The 18,754-nt window shown below is 43.4% G+C and overlaps 1 protein-coding gene across 10 annotated transcripts in view; it reads right to left on the minus strand.

Annotated features, from left to right (window-relative positions):
* Positions 1 to 10,033, minus strand: part of Nin (ninein) — a 100,323-nt gene extending 90,290 nt beyond the window's left edge. For 9 of the 10 annotated variants that reach the window (XM_027929644.2, XM_071607894.1, XM_071607890.1 and 6 more), the window contains exons 1-3: positions 9,892 to 10,033; positions 9,312 to 9,365; positions 425 to 628 (exon numbers count right to left, since the gene is read on the minus strand). In XM_027929644.2, coding sequence (XP_027785445.2) covers positions 425 to 607 — 183 coding nt within the window. In that variant the 5' untranslated portion in view covers positions 608 to 628; positions 9,312 to 9,365; positions 9,892 to 10,033. The other variant, XM_071607889.1, reaches the window with a different exon arrangement.
* Between the last annotated feature and the right edge of the window lie 8,721 nt (positions 10,034 to 18,754).

The following is an 18,754-nucleotide window of genomic DNA, read 5'->3' on the forward strand; positions in this document are numbered from 1 at the left end:
AGAAACAATCCGCACAAGAAATAGTTTTACCAGGAACAAAAGTCATAATAGAAATCTGCTCTTCCTGTGATGGGCGGTTTTCTTGCTGTGTTTTCTTTATCTTCCATGGAAATCTTGCCTCCTCCTTTCTGTCCCAGTGATGAATGTGGAGTCAATGAAATGATTCACAAAGAACAATAACAACAAAAAGTGGGAAATATTTTTTTTTTCTATCTATGACGCTCAGTGCACAACATGATTCCACAGCTAAACTAAAGCACACTCTTGTTACCCAAGCACACTGCACTGCTCATGGCCATTACATTTTTCTTTTCAACTGAGTTAACGGCTAAGTTGCAACATATGGGGCTTGCACCACCCCCAGCACCCGGACAGAAACCGCACCCCTCTTCCCACAGACTCATAGTTCTTCCTCACATCTTACCCTGCCCAAGAGGTTGTCCTGAAGCAGTGTCTGTTGCAGTACCGGGCCAACCTCCTCCAAGCTTAGCATGTGGCAAAGGTCAGTGAGTTCTTCCTGTCCAAGGGACCCGGTTCCTGTCGTGTCAAAACTGTCAAACAGCTCCTTGAGTCGGGCCTCATGCTGGTCCTGCTCCACCTCATCCATCCCATAGCCCACAGCGCTCACCTGTGTAAGACAGAGACAAGGACAGGTTGGGGCAGGTCAGTCCTTGGTGCACCAATCTCTCCTGGCACCACTAGCTGCTTGGGAACACTCTTCTATGTATGACATTCTATTTCTGACACAACCCATGGCAAGTCCAGGACCCCATTTTGGCCGTTAAAGCTCCCATGCACACTCACACCAGGGGTACCTCTTGATCACACTGGGGGTGACATTACCAGGAGGAGCAGGTCATGTAGGCAGAGAGACACCCTCTTCTCCTTCCTGCTCCTTAGGTGGATGTCCGGTTTATCAAATTCAAACCCACGAGTGGTTCTCTCCCTATCAGTTCATCTGGTCAAGACTTAAAGAAGGTGAAAGGCCGCTTCTGACAGCCAGTCCAGTGAAATGAGCCAACTGTTAGCACCACCCAACTGTGCAAGCCAGAGCCTCCACACAAGTCTGCATGCTCCACACAACCTGCCCAGATGCTAGGATCTGGCAGTGTGGCCAAGCTGATTAGTTCCACTTCGTTCAGCCTAGATGCTGCCCATAATAGTTACAAGAGACACTGGCTGAACATGTTTGCTACCAAACCATGTCCCTGTTTACATGAGACCAGATGCCTTTTACATGAGAGCTTCACAAAGCAACTCAATTAACTTTGTTGGTGCAATTACATGAAGTGTGACAGGAAGAATATTCCCTGAAGCTCACCATAGTCCCAGGGAGCTTTAGGTAATGCTTAGTTGCCTAGAGAAAGGGGAAAACACCACTCCAACCCTTGTGACAGAAAGGTTTGAAAGGAGTCACAGACTGGCTTCTGTGAATCAGAGACTCTTAGGGAACCAGAACTCTCTGGAGCTCCCCTTTATGCCTGGTTAACCTGTCTTGCATCTCTGTCTCACCCCAACCCCAGGGCTTTCCATTTTGCCACTTTCCCTAAGATTGGTCAAATACTTAGAGTTATCAATAGCTCTGAGTCATATTTTTGCTAAAAATATACATCATAAAATTCTAAGAACTTCATGCTTTAAAATAGGTTGGTTTTTTTTTTCTTGCGCAATTATTCATTTCTAATGTGCTAGGTCTTTTGATGCAAGCCTGAAGCCTGAACATCTGGAGGAAACTTCACTATGATGTAATGGATGCCAAATACAACACATACCCTTGAGACAGTGATCTCAGCCACAGACATCAAGCTCTCAGCCTAGGGGTTGGGGTATAACTCAGCAGTAGAACGTGTGTTTAGCCCTGGGTTTAATCCCCAGCACTGCTATCCATCTCCAACAACAAAGGCAGCATCTTCAACTAAACCAAGCACTGGGTCAGAAAATACTCTGAATTAGAGGTGATGTTCCATAGAGAAAATCATTATTACCTGGGGAAGAGGTAAGCTAGCATGTTGAACAGAGCCAGTAATGAAGATAAAAGAGCTTTCTGTAGCAAACCAGTGCTTCTCTCAGCTGTGTCTGCTGTGTGTTCATAAACAACTTTACAACATGACAAGCCCAAATAGTTCCACGACCTTAACAAAATTAGGTGGATTCAGAAGAAGAGTCCTGATCAGCTCTGCCATACAACTCAATTTTTATGAGGACCACTCATTAAAACAACATGCCATGGTTTGGGTCCAAGTCCCTGTTCTTGAGGAGGTCTCCTCTCCTATTACCAGTTTCCCATTACTAAGGTGCTGTTGGCTCTGGCTGTCTTCCCAGGGTTGGTCTGTTGGGTTAACTAATCACTATGCAAATATTTTCAAAATAAGTTGAGAGTGCTATATAAACATCAAAGCATCAGAAAAGGAACACAAAGGTGTTATGCAAAGTCACAAGAGGTAGGAATTTAGACAAGGCCAAGGCTTGGCTAATGAGATTCACTCAGTGTCTGCCAGTTAATTGTCAACCAAGATTTGCTGAGATTCCCCAAAGTGCTCTGGGATTTTTGGCGTTGCTATGGCTCTCAGGCTCAGTCTGAGGCTTACAGTCCCCTGGGTTGTAATCTGATCACCTTCAGAAAAGACATTCTACCTTTGCTTGATTTTGCATAATATTTAAAAGCTCAAAAGTGAAAAAAAAAAAGTTCTAATACTTCCTCTTTTTAAAATTATTTTTAAGGTGCAGCAATTTATCCATCTAAGTCAATGAAGGAGAGCAGTAGAACTCACAATACACTGAAAAGTCCTAATCTGATGTGCTGCTTTGAATTTTTCTTTCTTTTCTTTTTTAATACTGGGGATTAGCCAGGTGTGGTGGCCCATGACTGTAATCCCAGTGGCTCAGGAGGCTGAGGCAGGAGGATTGCCAAGTTCAAAGCCAGCCTCAGCAAAATCGAGGCACTAAGCAACTCAGTGAGACCCCGTCTCTAAATAAAATCCAAAGTAGGGCTGGGGATGTAAAGTGCTCCTGAGTTCAATCCCACACACACACTACTTCTATATCTATATCTATCTCTATATAGAGAAATGGGATGTAACTCATTAGAAAAGCTCTCCTAGTTTAATCCCATCTATAGTTATAGATATACTTATATAGAAATAGATGGGATTAAACCAGAGGAGCTTTACCACTGAGTTACATCCCATCTCTTTTTGTTTCTTGAGACAGGGGTCTCACTAAGTTGCTTAGCCTGAGCCTCAAACTACTGAGGCTGACCTCAAACTTGTAATCTTCCTGCCTCAGCCTCCAGAGTTGCTGGGATTATAGGCATGCAACTGGCCTGCTGCTTTGAATTTAATAAACTATTATGCCCCACTCTGGGGAGATCACTGAACTTTGCTAAATTGAACTTCTTTTGTTTTGTAGCAGCCTTCCTTTCTTATGTTTCCATCTCCCTCCTTCCTAAGATACCAAGCTTAGGAAAACATTCTTTGGACTGAAGGGGGGGAAGGCCCCACCCCTGTGAAACAAATGCTCACAATAAAACATCCAGGAGCTGCTATGCATGGTGACAAGCTGCAAGCACTCATCTGGCACAGAATGTATTTTTTTCTGGTTGATATTATTCTCCAAATGTTCATCAGCAATTTCATGTGCAAGAATTTTTGTTTTCCTCCCCACTTAGCAGAAAGTTCCTTAAGAGTAAGGTCCAAACCTTCTATTTCTTTTATGCCTTCCCTCAAACTGTTCTTCAGGCCAGGGACTTGATCAACCTCATGTACTGACTTACTACATGGACATTCCTTGAGAGGAGACTTACCCTGAATGGGGAGATGTAGGAACAAGCATAGGAAAAATTTGAAATACCTATTTCTTCCACACATACACCTCCACTTCCCTCTTCCAGTTCTTTTTTAAGGGCATTTTTAGTCTTGAACATACTAAGCAGAAGTACAGAGTCAGCAGTGACTACCAAACCACTCTATATAAAGCCATCTGAAGCTTAGTTCAATGGGTTAGTAATTAAGCGAATGGATTCACAAACTGCAGCTACATTTTGTTGTTGTTATGGGATAAAACTTTGGAGAAAAATCTGTACTAAAACACTTTCTCAGGTCTTCTCATTTATCCAATGAGAATAACAATACCCCTCTGGAGGGTTGTTCTGAAGGTTAAATATGGCAAGCAGTGAGAATGGCTTATCCCAGAGAAAGGTGATATAAGAGGGGAACTGAAAAACAACCAAGAAAACACCCAAGTCTCACAAAGGAGGCACAAACTTAGGTGAGTAACTTAAGTCAATCAGTCATAAATCTACCTTCAAAGAAGCAAAGCAGGAAGTGTGGAAAGTCATAGAACAGAGCTTTAGAGCAGGCATTGAATGTATTATGCATATAAACAGCATTATATTTCTAAATGATAATGGCAGCAGGTAATGTTCATGCTTCCTCAATCTTCAAAGGAAGATTATTGATCATTTAACATCAAATAAAAGCAGAGAGGCTGAAATGTAGCTGAGAATTCAGAAGAATTTATTATAATTATTGTTGCTGTGATTAATCTCTGAGCATTCACTATGAGCTGGCCTATGCTAAGCGTTTCAAGTTTATCATCTTATTTAATACCCTCCCCACCACCCCCATTCTTCAAAGCAGAATCCCCATTTAAGGTATTAAAACTTGGGGCTTGGCAAAATTAAGCAATTTGTTCAAGGATACAGAACTAACATAGGGGTAGAGCTGAACTTAAAATCTGGTATGGCAATAAATTATCCTCCAATGCACAAAGAACACATGAACGGGACCACACTTGGAATGATACCACTGACAAACTTAACCTCCACCTTTATGTGTCAGCCAGCTGAACAGTACTCAGTATGAGAAGCCACCATGGAATACTCCCTGGCCACAAATTTTTCCAAATTAGAATGGGAAGAAGTGAAATCCTTACCTGCTCCCTCCCTTGAACCCTTTACTGAATGAGTACAGGCTGCAAGGCTCTTGGGATACATAGATAGAATAAGCATGCTTTTTTCCTAATGCACCTTTGGGATTTGGGCATGGAAAAAATACATTTTTATATAGAATGATCATAAAGAGTCTCATCATCAATATGGGCATAGCTGAGGAAATGATAATTGTTCAATTAATCTTCCCAAATAAATACTTAAGTATACAATCTAGTGCACTCCAGAGCCAAAGCCTAACTGGCATCCATCAGTGGCAGGAATCTTAGAGATTTAAAAAGTTGGGCTCGAGTGGTAAATCCTTCAAATTGCAAAGAACAATTCCAATTTTATGAAACCTGCCATAAACCTAAGCCTTTCCTCACCAAGGACCTTCCCAATCATGTGGTTTGGGACCTTTATGATTCTTTTGGAATAAAAGGGCCAGGGTGGATAATATTTAGGAGTTCTAACTAGGGATAGTTAAATAAGAGGCAGATGCACAGAATCATTAATCAAAACATTTACCACCCAATAACCAGCTATAACGACAATTGTTCAGAACATCTTTCTTCCAAAATAATTCAAAATAAGGCTGCCAAAATTCTGCAGACTCTGACAGGGATGTCCATTACAGATCTGCATTGTTGTGCTCCACTTGGCTGCCCTTGCTGATGGAATTACAGGACCAACTGAGACTGCAAAAGGAATAGGTGGAGGTGTGGCAGGAATAATGGAGTGCAGACACAAGGCCAGGATGAAGTGCTTATGTGAACTTATGAACTTTCCAGCATCTGAGGTACAGAAAGGAGCTTGAATGAATGGTACCCCAGCCAACAGGGACGTCTGTTCTGGGCTGGAGGGAGTGAAAAGAAGACAAAGTCTAGCAAGTGAAACCCAAATAATAAATAAGCACAATGCCAGAGCCCCTAGCCCAGGCCTTTGATTTCCCCTCCAGATGGTCCAGCAGCTGAACAGCTCTGTGGAATGTCTGGATGCCCCTCTCGGCTCAGCCGCTCTCCCTTCTAGGACATCATAATAGATGCTTTCGGACCTGTGTTCAGACATAGCTGTTGGGGGTCCACAGACTGAGCAGTGACCACCGAGTGACTAATTAAGTTACTTGGGGACTGAAGTGATGAACACAGACAAACTGCTTGGGGAGCCTTTTCATTTAGGCCTTTAGCTTTCACCCTGTGGCAAGTCAGCCTAATAATGCCCATGATCAAATTGCAATGTTTCTTTCTCTTCTGCAAACTCTTTAATCTGTTACAAAGATTTCCAGGCTTACTATTTTGGACTAATTTCAGCATGAAAGGAAATAGTGATGAGAATAAATTCAAGTTTAGCAAAAAACTCAACAACAACCAAAAAAAGCTATCGCTCCTATTTGCATATTCATTAGGAGAACCCTTCAGTCCAAAAACTATGGCTGTTCAGCAGCAAACCAATCACAATCAGCCTCCTCTCTGCTCAAATAGCCCCTCACACCAGGCTGGTTACCAAAAGCAACATGGTGCTACCAGGAATAAAACTGTGGTATAAAAATATACCATAAAAATGTAAGTGCCACTACACAGGAAAAAGCAACATTTAAATAAATCTGAAAGAAAACAATAATCTGTGCTAAATATACTATAAAATTTTATTGAACTAAGGGTGTCCTATTAGCACTTATCCCAAATCATAAACAAGCTTTAGTATTTTACCACCCTGAAGGTTACAGCAAACCAGGCTTTTGTTAAATCTAACAGCAGGTGGATTACCCAATCAAGTAGTTAACTCAGGGCAGTAGATGGGAAAAAAACATCAGCTTAGCACAAGGTAGATCCAATAACCTATAATCAACTACTAAGTAAAATTATGGGAGCAGAAAACAGAGTTGCACATTGACTACTTCTTTTCTAAAAGAGAAAGCTTATAACAATTTTCAATTCTTGAGCCATATTTACTCAAATTAATTTAGGATGCCTAAATCTATGAGTACAGTTCCCTGGGGTATAAGTGAAGTGCTTCTATTCTCACATCCATAAATAATATTTTCCCAACTTTGTATTTTAAGTGAGCTTTTAGGTACAGATGGCTTTGCAGTATTTTTTTTTCCATCCAAAAGCTTGAATAAGTGCTGCTACAAATAATAATAATAAAAATACTAATCTCAATGTTGCTGACTTGTATAATCCCATAATCTTTTCAAAATTCTATCTTATTTGTAAGTGGGATAAAAATATCATTTTGCAAGGTTCAGTAAGTCTCCCCACAAGCTTCTGCCCAACAGATGCAAGATCAATAGCCAGAATTCAAACTGCATTATTTATTGGCTTACAAATGAATTGGCATCTACAAAAATAAGCCTTCTGAAAAGGCTCTGGGCTATCTGAATCCCTCTAAAATGCTTCTGGCTAAACTTGCCAAGCCTTTATCAGTGTAAGACCGATAAAATGTATTTCCATTACCAACATAAAATGGAAGCATCAAGATTGGTGAAATGTTAGTTTAGAAAATCATTTTCAGTGACATTTAAAACAATTTATTTGAACAACATTTGATTCATGATAAGAACATTGCCTATTAAATGAAGATTGGCTGTTCAGAATTCATTGGAGCCAGATTCTCCCCCTGTGTGAGTTAACATCTTTTGATATTAAGGGTCATTACATATCTAAAATGAAAAAATAAGAAAAAAGAAGCCCATGTCATTCTGGGCAAGTGCCTATTAAAATGACTGATCCTTGACATTTTAATGTAAAGTCCATGCTGATGAAGGCTTCTTCTCTATTGCCCCAGTAAAACCTCTCCCTGTCTTGGCAAGGTCTTTGCTTAAGTACAACTCATTTGCTTTATCTACATTGCAGTTCAGGATGCTTCCCTCTAAAGAAGCACCAGATTACAGGTGAAAATAAACAAGTCTGCAAACAACCCTCCATCCCAGCAGTTCTCATCACCTCCCAAAGAGGAACACTGACAACAGTTGAAGAAAACACACAAACTCATTTTCAGTCATCCTGCAATGTTACTCTTACAACCTGGGAATTTCACAGCTACTTTCAATTCAGAGCAAGATCTACCAATATTCCAGGTAGGCCACCAATATAAAATGCTACAACTCAGGCTGGGGTTGTGGCTCAGTGGTAGCATGCTAGCCTAGCACATGTGAGGCACTGGGTTCGGTCCTCAGCACCACATAAAAATGAAATAAAGAATGTGTGTCCATCTACAACTAAAAAATAAATATAAAAAGAGTAAAATGCTACAACTAGAGAAGAAACAAGATAAAACTATGCTGGCAGAAAACAAAATGTATTTCCTGTAGATCATTAAGCCTTAGGAAGTATGTAATCACATACAAATTCATGTATGAATTTGAAAAGAAATCTTCCATGGTCCTAGGAGCCTATCTTATGTGCCCTTATGGACTTTAATCAGGATTCTTATCCTAAAACTACCTTGACACTCACAAAGACAACTATCAATCTGCTTTTATTATTAGTAAACTCAAGAACTGAGTTGTAGGACAAGCCCATCTCAGTAATTCCCCAACACCAGGAGGGAATCTGTCCCAGTGAAGTGGAGAGCTGAAGACCTCATAATAACTAAGTTGTCTAGAAACATGACATAAGGTAGAACAATAGTTTCAGCTCCCATTTTATTCGCACCTTAACCATGGCTCATCAGGTCAGAGACTAGGAAAATTGCCCCTTTCAGTCTCTCTTTCAAATTCGGGGTGGGGTGGGGGGTGGGGTGGGGGCTTTAAGCAGTAACTCTTTCCATCAGCTTTGTCCTTTTGTGGGGGCCGGTTTAGTAGCTGTAGAGTTCAGCTGGAACCCTGGAAGCTTCCTCCCCTGACGTTCCTCACTTTCATTAGACACTTCGATTTCTCTGCTCTGGTGACTTGTCACTGTAGTCGTTTCCCCCTTTCCTAGTAATTGTATTGGGAAAGTCTCTACATGTATTGATCCTACACACCTAAAATCTCCACTTTAAAGGCTCCAAATAGCTGTGCGCTACACAAACAGCACAGGCTAACATCTCGGAGTACCCCACGCAGCTTTCTCTTCAGCTTCTCAATCACAGGGCTGCCTGGGCGGCACATACCAACAGAACAGCAACCCTTTCTGCTGCTTCTGGGACTCAAATCTGCTGCCTGGACCAATAGACAGTAGCAGCTTTCAGCTCCAGGCTTGCGGCTGGAGCCAAGAGGGTGGCAGAGGCGCTGCAGGTCTGGGAGGCTGAGGTGCGGCCAGAGGGCAGGCGCGCCGCCTAGGTCCCTGGCAACCCGCAACGCGTCCCCGACCCACCTGTCCATCGCCACCACCAGAAGCCTGAGACACTCCATTGTGTCACCAGGCAGCACGCTCTCTCGGCCCCCGCCGCCCTCGCCTACCTTCTGTCCGCCTCTCCGGAGCGCCCGCACACCCGGCTGCCTGCCTCCAGTGCTCTGCAAAGCGAAGGAGGGCGCTTTGTTAGGGTTCAAGAAGCCGGACAATACTTCGCAGCCGGCGCCGCGGTTCCGGACGGGCGTCCTTCAAAAGGACGCGAATGGGGACCCGCGCGAGCGTCATTTCCATATGTAAGGGGCCAGCTCTTACAAAAGCGCTGCGATCGGGGGCCGCGGGCTGCCGCGCATCCTCCCCGCCCGCCGGCCCGCCCGCCGGCCCGCCCCCCGCGAGCGCAGCCCGCTCCTCCTGCACGGCCCCTCCTCTCTGCCGCCAAAGCCGCCCCCTCCCCGCCTGGTCCCAAGGAGCCCCTGGGCCGGGGCCGCCAGTCCAGTCCCCGCTTCCTCCAGGCCCGCGGGGTCAGCGCGCGCCCTGACCCCTGGTTCAGAAGGGGAGCCCCAGGGGGTTTCAGTGCACATTCTGTCCCTGGTGCTCAGGGCCTCGCCGACGGCGCGCGGGCAGCGCAAGGCCTCCCCGCACCCTCAGGCCGGGGGGTCGGGGGACTCTGGAGCTGGGCTCCTTGCTTACCGCGTCCCGGGGCTCAGGCTCCCGGCGCTACCGCGGAGAGCATGGCCGCGGGCGCACTCGGGGCTCGGCGAGGGCGGCAGCGGGACGGCCGCGCCCAGCGCGCTCAGCTCCCGGCTCGGCCTCAGCCACCCAGAGCTTTGGACGCCCGGGAGGAAGAGCAGGGCCCGCGCGGGGAGGAGGAGTCAGGGCGACGCCGACCCGGGCGCGGCTCCTCCTCCGCGGCCCGCGCGGCTCCTGCAGCCGAGGGAGGAGCGGGTGGCGCTGTCTGGGCCCTCGCGGACGAGTGACCCTTCTGAGCCTCAGCCACGGAGATTTGAACTTGGAAACGCCAGGGCTCAGGGTGCGGGCGGAGGTTGCCCAGGAGCTGGCACGTCCGCCTCTCCGCCTCCAGCCTGCCAGCCACCCTTTCCTTCCAAACGTTCCCACACGCACCCGGCGACTAGGACACCCTGCAGACAGCGTCTGCAGCCTGTGCGACCTTACACTGTGAATTCAGGTGCCACTTTTGCCCGCAAGTGGCCTGGCTTTCCCAGCTCTGGGGAGGCCCCTCGCTATCAGGGGAAGAGGGGTCTAGGAGGCAGAGACCTCCGGGCTTGACTCTGAATCCTACGAACCTCTAGATGGCATCAACACCTGCCCATGGCATCCTCATGGGTTCCTGCCGCCTGTGCAGCCCCTCTGCCGCCTGTGCAGCCCCAAACCTAGGTCACAACCAAGCAGAACAGAAACTCTGGAGTTGGTGGTCCCAGAGCCTCACCCCCTTGCATCCGTACTCTACACGCCCCGCCAAAGTAATGGTTTTCGCACTCTCCGCGTACCTATTCTCTCCTCTGATCTCAGTGCAGACAGGATCTCAAGTCTAGGCTAGAGGTGGCAGTAGCTGTGGGCCCCAAGCAGCACCCATGGTTCTTGAGCTGCAGGGTTAAAAGTGCTGCCCTTGGAGAAGGATCCGCCTGACTTATTACTTCCCACAGTCTGATTATTTCAGCAAGAAAACGGGAGCAAACCCTTTGCTACTAAGGGAAAGAGCAGCAGCAAGAACAAGACAGGAAGGAAATCAGCATTTATTGAGAATCCAGTGTGTTGAAGACGCAACAGATTTTTTTTTTTTTTACCTAATCCTCCCACCAACAATCCTGAGGAGGCAGACATTATAGCATTTAATATATGAGGAAACTGGGTCTCCCAGATGTCAAAAGAGCTTTTCTGTGATCACAAAGAAAATACTTAATAGAGCTGACGTTCAAAAGCAGATCACACAAAAATGCAGAGAACTAAAAGTATACACAAATGAGAGCCTGTAAAACCAGTCAAATTTAAATAAGATCTGATTGTTTATGTTGATTTCCTCATTGTGATACTGTATAACAGTTATACAAAATTTTACCACTGGAAAAAAAATAGGGTTAAGTACTTAGAGGATCTCTGTATTTTTTCTTCCAACTTAGGTGAGTCTACAGTTATCTTGAAATTTAAAAAATATGAAGCAGATCAGTTATTTTAAAACCCAGTGTCTCTTCCTTCAATACAATGGGCCTGGGGAGTAAGAGGAAGCTCTTGGATCTCTTTGAACACTCTTGGATAAACACACAAATAATCATATATTGTAAGCATAGTTGTTTAGTTATACAACAAACATGCACACACATGTGCATGCACACGCACACAAACATACACACACACACACCATCCATTAATCTGTTACCGGAATACTTACATAGATGTCATCCTATAAATAAGAGAATAATGCTCACTGGGCACTCAAACAGACTTAGAAGGTAAGGATGAAGAGGTGGCTTCTTTGTTTTGCTCAATCTCTGCCATGGCAGCCTTGTCCTACTGGATCTCTCTCCAAGCATCCCTTTTTAACCTGCAAGAATCCCTAAGGATGAGATAGCTCATTAGTTTAAAGCACTGATTCTTGGGCCCAGGAGATAATTGGAGGTGATATTGGCTCCTTGTGGAGGGAGATCAGAATTGCTGGGGGTGGGGTGGGGAAGATGTTGTAATTAGAAAAACACAAGACATACTTTCTTGAGAGGAGCAAATTGGGTGGAGTTAGTGGGGGGGGGGGGGGACTGGGATCTGGGATCATCTCCAGCCTTGCTAGAGGAGGGGAAGCTTGCAGCTTGGCTGCTGAGTGGTACCAGTTGGCAAGAGCAAGCCTGCAAAGGCAGATCCTTTCTTTAACACAAGGTGTCTGTGGCTTGGGTTGCACAGGGTGAATGGTTATTCTTAGCCCAGCCTAGAGTCACTGGAAAAAAAAAAAAAAAAAAAAAAGCAGGGACATCACTTGAACTTTTCTCTATTAAATGAAAATACAATACAACACAAATAATAGCAGAAATTTCAGCCACCTTCAATTTTACATTATATGCAATATAAGGAAAAATGAAAAGAAATGTCAATATTTGCCTAGAGGTAATACCTTCACAAACCAAATTTCACTCTTATCTGTTGAAGTTTATCTACTTCTGGTTTTAACTCTCATTTTATAGAGCCTTGTTAATGGATCCTATCTTCAAGTACTTGTACATGACATTTTTGAGTGATTTTCTGCTACATTTCATGGTGTAGGACTGGCTTTCTCAGGTGGTTCAAACTTTTTAAAAGTTAACTAAAAAAAAAAAAAAAAAAAACCCTGGGAAGAGAATGATACTCCTTGTTTCTTCCTGAAGTAACTTTGTAATTATCAGTTTAAGAGGGCAGGACAGCAAAAATAAATTTGAGAGAGAAACAGACAGAGAATATGAATTCAGGCTTCATAAATTTCCTGGGATCTCCCACCCCTGGTGCTGGAAGGGCTATAGCTCTAACCAAATTCAACCTACCCTCTCCCAAGTCACAGTTTGGTATTATTTATTATTCACAGAATAACCAAAAACTCTTCTGTCTTTCTGGTATCAACTCCAAGACCTTTGAAACAGTGATGGATGTCTTTTGATTCCTTAGACCATTTGAACGCAGCAGAACAATGGTCAAGTAAGTTGTGAAGCTGGGTTGAGAGAGCCCACTGGTTAAAACAGATGATCAGTTACAATTCAACCCAAGCCATGTTTAGGTGAAAGAAAAATATATCATACTTTTTATAAGGCCCTAAGGAGGTTGAATGTTGGAAGGAAGATGGGGACAGTTTGGATTCTAGACCTGCAGGTCAAGAACTAGGAGTTTCAGCAATAAGACATTGCTGGTAAAAACCCAGGAAGAAGGGAGACAGTGCAGAGAGAGGAAGGGGACAGGAGTCAAACTGATTTCCATTTTGCCCCCAGGGACTCTCATTAGAAATTAGGATTCTTTTTTTTTTTTTAGTAGTGGTTGGACACAATACCTTTATTTTATTTATTTTTATGTGGTGCTGAGGATCGAACCCAGGGCCTCGCAAGTGCTAGGCAAGTGCTCTACCGCTGAGCCATTACCCCAGCCCCAGGATTCTTTATTCATTTTCCCCTGTGAAGTATATAAAAGAAGAGGAAATAGATTCAGTACATCATTTTAAAAAGCACTGAGCTCCTATTCTGTGCCTACCACTGTCTTGATGTTCAAAAGAAACATCAACCTTGGTTCTAGCCATAGAGAAAGAGGAATGTAACATTCTCTTTGGGGGGAAGCAAAAATTTGTATGCATGAGAGAATAGGAAAACAATGTGGGTAGCTTTGGATTCTAATAAGTCCTCCAGGTGAGGAACATCCACATACTGTTGCATGATAGCGAAGAGGCCAAGGACTCCTCTTAACATGCTTCTATCAGGTCGCTCAGACCGTTGCCTTTGACATTCAGCCCTAGGTCTCCTTGGCATTCAAGGTCCTGCCCAATCATTGAAAGTGTACATATCTTCAATGTCTGCAGGCAATCTACCCCCTCCACTCTGTTCATAAGTGCTTCCAAATCATCCCTCTTCTTCTTTCTTCCCAGAATGTCAGTCCTAAAACACATTTGATGCCTTATGTCTATCCACTGTTCTTTATTTGGCCCAGAAGTTAAAGAACAGCAGGATGTGAGCTAAACTTGAGCCTTTTGGATCTGATAAATTAAGCAGTTAGTTGCTTTCAAATCTTGGCATTCCCATGTAGAAGAGATGTTATATGTATGTGCATAGGGTAGGGGGTCTGATTTTTTTCCTTTTTGTACTGAAGCTAGAACCAGGGGTGCTTAACCACTGAGCCACATCCCCAGCCCTTTTTATTTTTCATTTTGAGACAGGGTCTCCCTAAGTTGCCAAAGGTCTTACTGAGTTGCTGAGTGCTGAGGCTGACCTCAAACTTGTAATCCTCCTGCCTCAGCCTCCTGAATCACTAGGATCATGTGTCATCATGCCTGGCTGATTTTCCCTTTTGGTTCTCACTAAAGTTTTATTCAGAGAAGAAGGAAATAAAATTTTAGCTAAAGAAACATTGATGCTGGTTGTGGTGGTACATGCCGGTAATCTCAGTGGCTTAGGAGGCTGAGGTAGGAGGATTGTGAGTTCAAGACCAGCCGCAGCAACTTAACAAGGGCCTGAGCAACTTAGTGACACCCTGTCTCAAAATTTAAAAAAATTTAAAAAGGAAGGTTGGGGGATGTGGCTCAGTGGTTAAGCACCCCTGGGTTCCATTCCTGGTACAAAAAAGAAAAAAGAAAGGGAGAAAGAAAAAGAAACATTGATGGTCTTTTTCCTAAACTCTGTCAATGTGACATGAAAATCTTTACTTTTTCTTTTAAAAGAAATTGAATTGAAAAATGATGTAACATTACTTTTTCCAGGTGAGACTACTTGGAGTTTTCTAGAATTCGATGTACTCACAAAAGAAATGGTTCTATTCAGTAGAAAAATAATGTGAGTCACGTGTATAACTCAAAATTTTCTAGTAGATATGTTTAAAAAATAAAAACAAATACATAAAATGAGTTTTTATATTTTAATTAACCCAGTATACCCCAAATATTATCTTTGCAACGTATCATCTGTTAAAATTAATGAGATATTTTATATTTATTTTGGAATAAAGTCTTGAAACCTGGTGCATATTTTTCACTTGCAGCACATCTCAGGTCAGACTAGCCACATGGGACTAATGGCTGCCTTATAAATACAATGTTAGAACAAAAAAGGGTTCTGAATTTGTCTAACCCAATTCTCTTATGTTGAAAAGAAGCCTGCACTTAAGAAGTGTTTATGCCTTGTTCAAGACCACACAGTAGATATATCAGACCCCTGGGCCTTATTCTGGGCCTGGCCTCCAACACTCACCTCCTGGAAAATTTTAGGGCTGACCTAAATAGCTACCTTGGAATAAAAGCACAGTGTTGAAAAAAAAATCACCACCTTCTAAAAGCCTTTGAAATTTTAAAAATAAAATTTCAGATGAAAATAGCCCAATACATACTATTTTAATATTTAGAAATGACAACTTGGTAGAACATTTGTTAAAGTGTACCCCACCTGTTTTCTGCTCAGCTTTATCAGTGTCTGTGGGGTACCCAGCGGAGAGGAGGCTGAGAGCAGGAAGACAGTGGCTGCTGTGCACTGCTGGTCCTCTAGGGAAGGTGGGAGGGAGGATTATGCATCATCTGCCCTCCATACCACCCACATGAGCTCCTGCCAGCATCCTGAGAACCCATGTTGTTCTCCATGATTAATCTCAAAGGCCTTGAAATAACAGTGACCTTTTTTCTTCTAGGATGCACATTTTGCAATGCCTTATATTTTGAGTTAAGAAGAAACTGAAATACAGGGGAAAAAATGACCATTTCCAACACAGAAAATGAGACCCATATGAAGAGAGCATTGCTTCCAGTAATGAGGACATCTGGGAGTATACCGAATAATGAAGGCATCTTTGCACCTAGATTGATGAGAAAGCAATTAGATATTTCAAAAAAGCAGCATAAAGATCTTTGATTTGCATTTTGTTTTCAATTAGAAGAGAAGGGGTATGGTTTTCTATGGATATAATTCAGATCACTTTGTACCAAAATGCTGAGGCCACAGTGATAATAAATCTCTATGGCAGTGAGCTCTGTGAGTCATTTTGAATCTACATAAAATTCCATCTTAGAGGCTGATGTATTGGAGCTAATGCGGAGAATGCCAGATGCCAAGCTCAGAATTTAATCAAAATGTACTTTGTCTGATTCTTTATTATTAAGGTTCCCTTCTCCCACATTGTGTAGCCTATCTCTGGGTCCCCCAAGGTGCAAATGAGGTAGAAGGAAACAAGATCTGTAGAGAGGAAAAGGCATGTCTAATTATGTGTATCTAGTAACAAGGTGATATCAAGAACAGGGGTGTGAGTGTGTGTGTATGTGTGTGTGTGTGTGTGTGTGTGTGTGTGTAGAAAGGAAGTATGCTGGATGGCCTCTGTTTGTCCTTTCAGATCCTCCCTCTGCCCTTTTATACCTGCTCTGTGCCCTAAGAGGATAACCTAGAGGTTACTACATCAACAGGCTTCCCCAAGCCCTGGCATCCCTTTAGGTTCGCTTGATGGGGGTCACTGGCAAAAAATTGGAGGAAGCAGGAACATGAGACCAGGGTATTTATTTGCCCAACTTGCTCCTTATAGGGTCTCTATAGGCTGGCTGCAGAGACTAGCTCCTATCACATAGTCCTCTCCACACAACTCTGTCACCAGATCTCAAAGCCATGTCCTCCTCTTACCAGTGAGGTCTAAGGTTGGTAAGGGCACCCTCTGTAACCAACTGTCAGGCAGGCACTGTCCTTGTTTCTCTGTACCTGCCCACACTTTGTAAATAGAACCTTTATTATGAACTATCCTCTAAATGCCTAGTTGGAGTTTATTCACTACTTTCTTCTGAAATCTTGATCGATAGTATGCACACATTCCTTGTTCTAGAAAAAAAATGCCTTTTTCTCTATTGAAATGAGACTTCTTGAATTTTTCCATTGCCCAGAATCATATTAAGTCTGTTCTCTGGAAGCAAACCCTGAGATAAGTATTCATATGCAATAGTGTTAAAGATATACTCCCAAGAGAAATTGTAAGAGAGTATGGTAGTGAGGAGGAGCATGACAGAGAAAGAAGGAGTGAAGAATCCAGGCAAGGGTGTTATTTCAGGCAAAGCCCCAGCATTAGCCTCATGTTGAATGGAGCTGTGGAGCATAAATTAACTTCAAAGTTTGCCCTGACTTGAGTCAGGGGACCTAGGCTTTCAATCTCTTGTACCACTATGTCATTGGCTATTTGCACCTCTGGGCCACAGCAAACTCTCAGGAACTTCCAGCTCTCTGTGGAAATAGATTAAACTCCAGTAGTCCAAGAGTAGTAGTCCTCTGAAGATGGTTGCAGGAACCAATCATTAGAAAGCAAAACACAGACTTCATATGGTGGCACACCCTGTAATCCCATCCCAGGAAGGCTGAGGCAGGAGGATTCCAAGTTGGAGGCCAGCCTGGGCAACTTATGAAGACCTTGTCTCAAAATAAAAAAATACAAAGGAATGAGGATGTGGCTCCGTGGTAGAGTGTATCTGGGTTCAATTGCCAGAACTGCAAAAAGGAGAAGAGTAGAAGGAAAAGAAGAAGAAAGCAAAGCACATTGAATGTAGACCAAAAGTAGAAGGGCCTCTGGGCAGAGCATGATTAATTTATACTTTACATATATTCCCCATAATTTGCATATATTTAAGGAGAGAGATACATAGGTTATCAATTCGCTTAACAGTGGAGCTATTGGTGGAGGGGGAAGTGTTATCTATGATGTTAAGGGGACACACACTTTGAAAAAGCACCGTATGTTAATTGAATAGTATTCAATTCAGTGCATTCGGTTAATATACTTTAAAATTAGTAAAAATCAAATAGGATCTTTAGTCTTCTTCAAAAGCAAAGGAATCTTTGTAGGACTCTTGGCTGCCAGATGCAAGTAGTAGTTCTCTGGTATGTGTGCATGTGTTTGGCGGCGGTGGTGGGGGAATATCAACACTTGCCATTTTCCTCTGAAGCTTCTAACACTTGGAAATTTGTCATAGAAGCTTTTCTCATCTGCAGTTCAAACACTTTTCAGCAGGAATTTAGCTGAAGTTGAAATCACCATCTGGCATCTCATATTGAACCAGGTACTTTGTGTGCCAAGAACTTCTTCTTTTGGCAATGACGCTGACTGTGATCTTTCAAAAATGTTTCTTGGGTTGGCATTCTTGACTGAACAGAGCAAGCAGCCTGTCTTGGAATTTAGGAAGAGATGTGCTGAGCACATTGTTGCCAGAGGAAGAGAAGTGCAAGGTGAATAGTTGATCATTAGGTCTTGGAACCCCAGAAGCCACATACCATTTATCAGCTAAAACCAACTAGCAGGAGAAATTCGGCAAAATAATCAATAGCAGCAGAATGTTGCAAGAGAATATTTAGTTCGAATCAATAAATGCTGTTTAAGAACTTGTCAGGTACAAAGTGATATTCCACCTGCTGTAGAGATGTAAAGGTGACTAAGATGCAGTTCTTGCCCCCAAATGGTTCACCATCCACTAGCCAGAGGTGGGGATAACTGTGGTTCATTAGGTGGACTCAAGGAAGGCTATACTAAGGCATGTGGCTGGCACTGTCCGACTCCCCCCAAATACTCTGGCATCCCTTTTATCATTTCTGTGCACTTCAGTAATATCCACTGGCCTGCACCTGTGACTCTACTTCCATGGCTGCCCTTGGACTACTGTGTACATTATAGGTAGCAGGAAGAGCTTGGGAATTAATCCCTAGCTAGTGACTGCTTAGTGTGGGAGTTTTTGAGAAAGCATGGTCCCATGCCTCAGAAAAGGATATGAATGAGTATCCAGAATGTCCCCATGGAAGCAGGCTAAGCTACTCCCTTGAAACTTTGAGGCCCTTCCTTAGTCTCTCTCCCTTTCCTGTCCTTCTTCCCTTGTTCA

The sequence above is a fragment of the Marmota flaviventris genome, chromosome 2, assembly GCF_047511675.1.
Source record: "Marmota flaviventris isolate mMarFla1 chromosome 2, mMarFla1.hap1, whole genome shotgun sequence".
In the NCBI taxonomy this organism is placed as follows: Eukaryota; Metazoa; Chordata; class Mammalia; order Rodentia; family Sciuridae; genus Marmota; species Marmota flaviventris.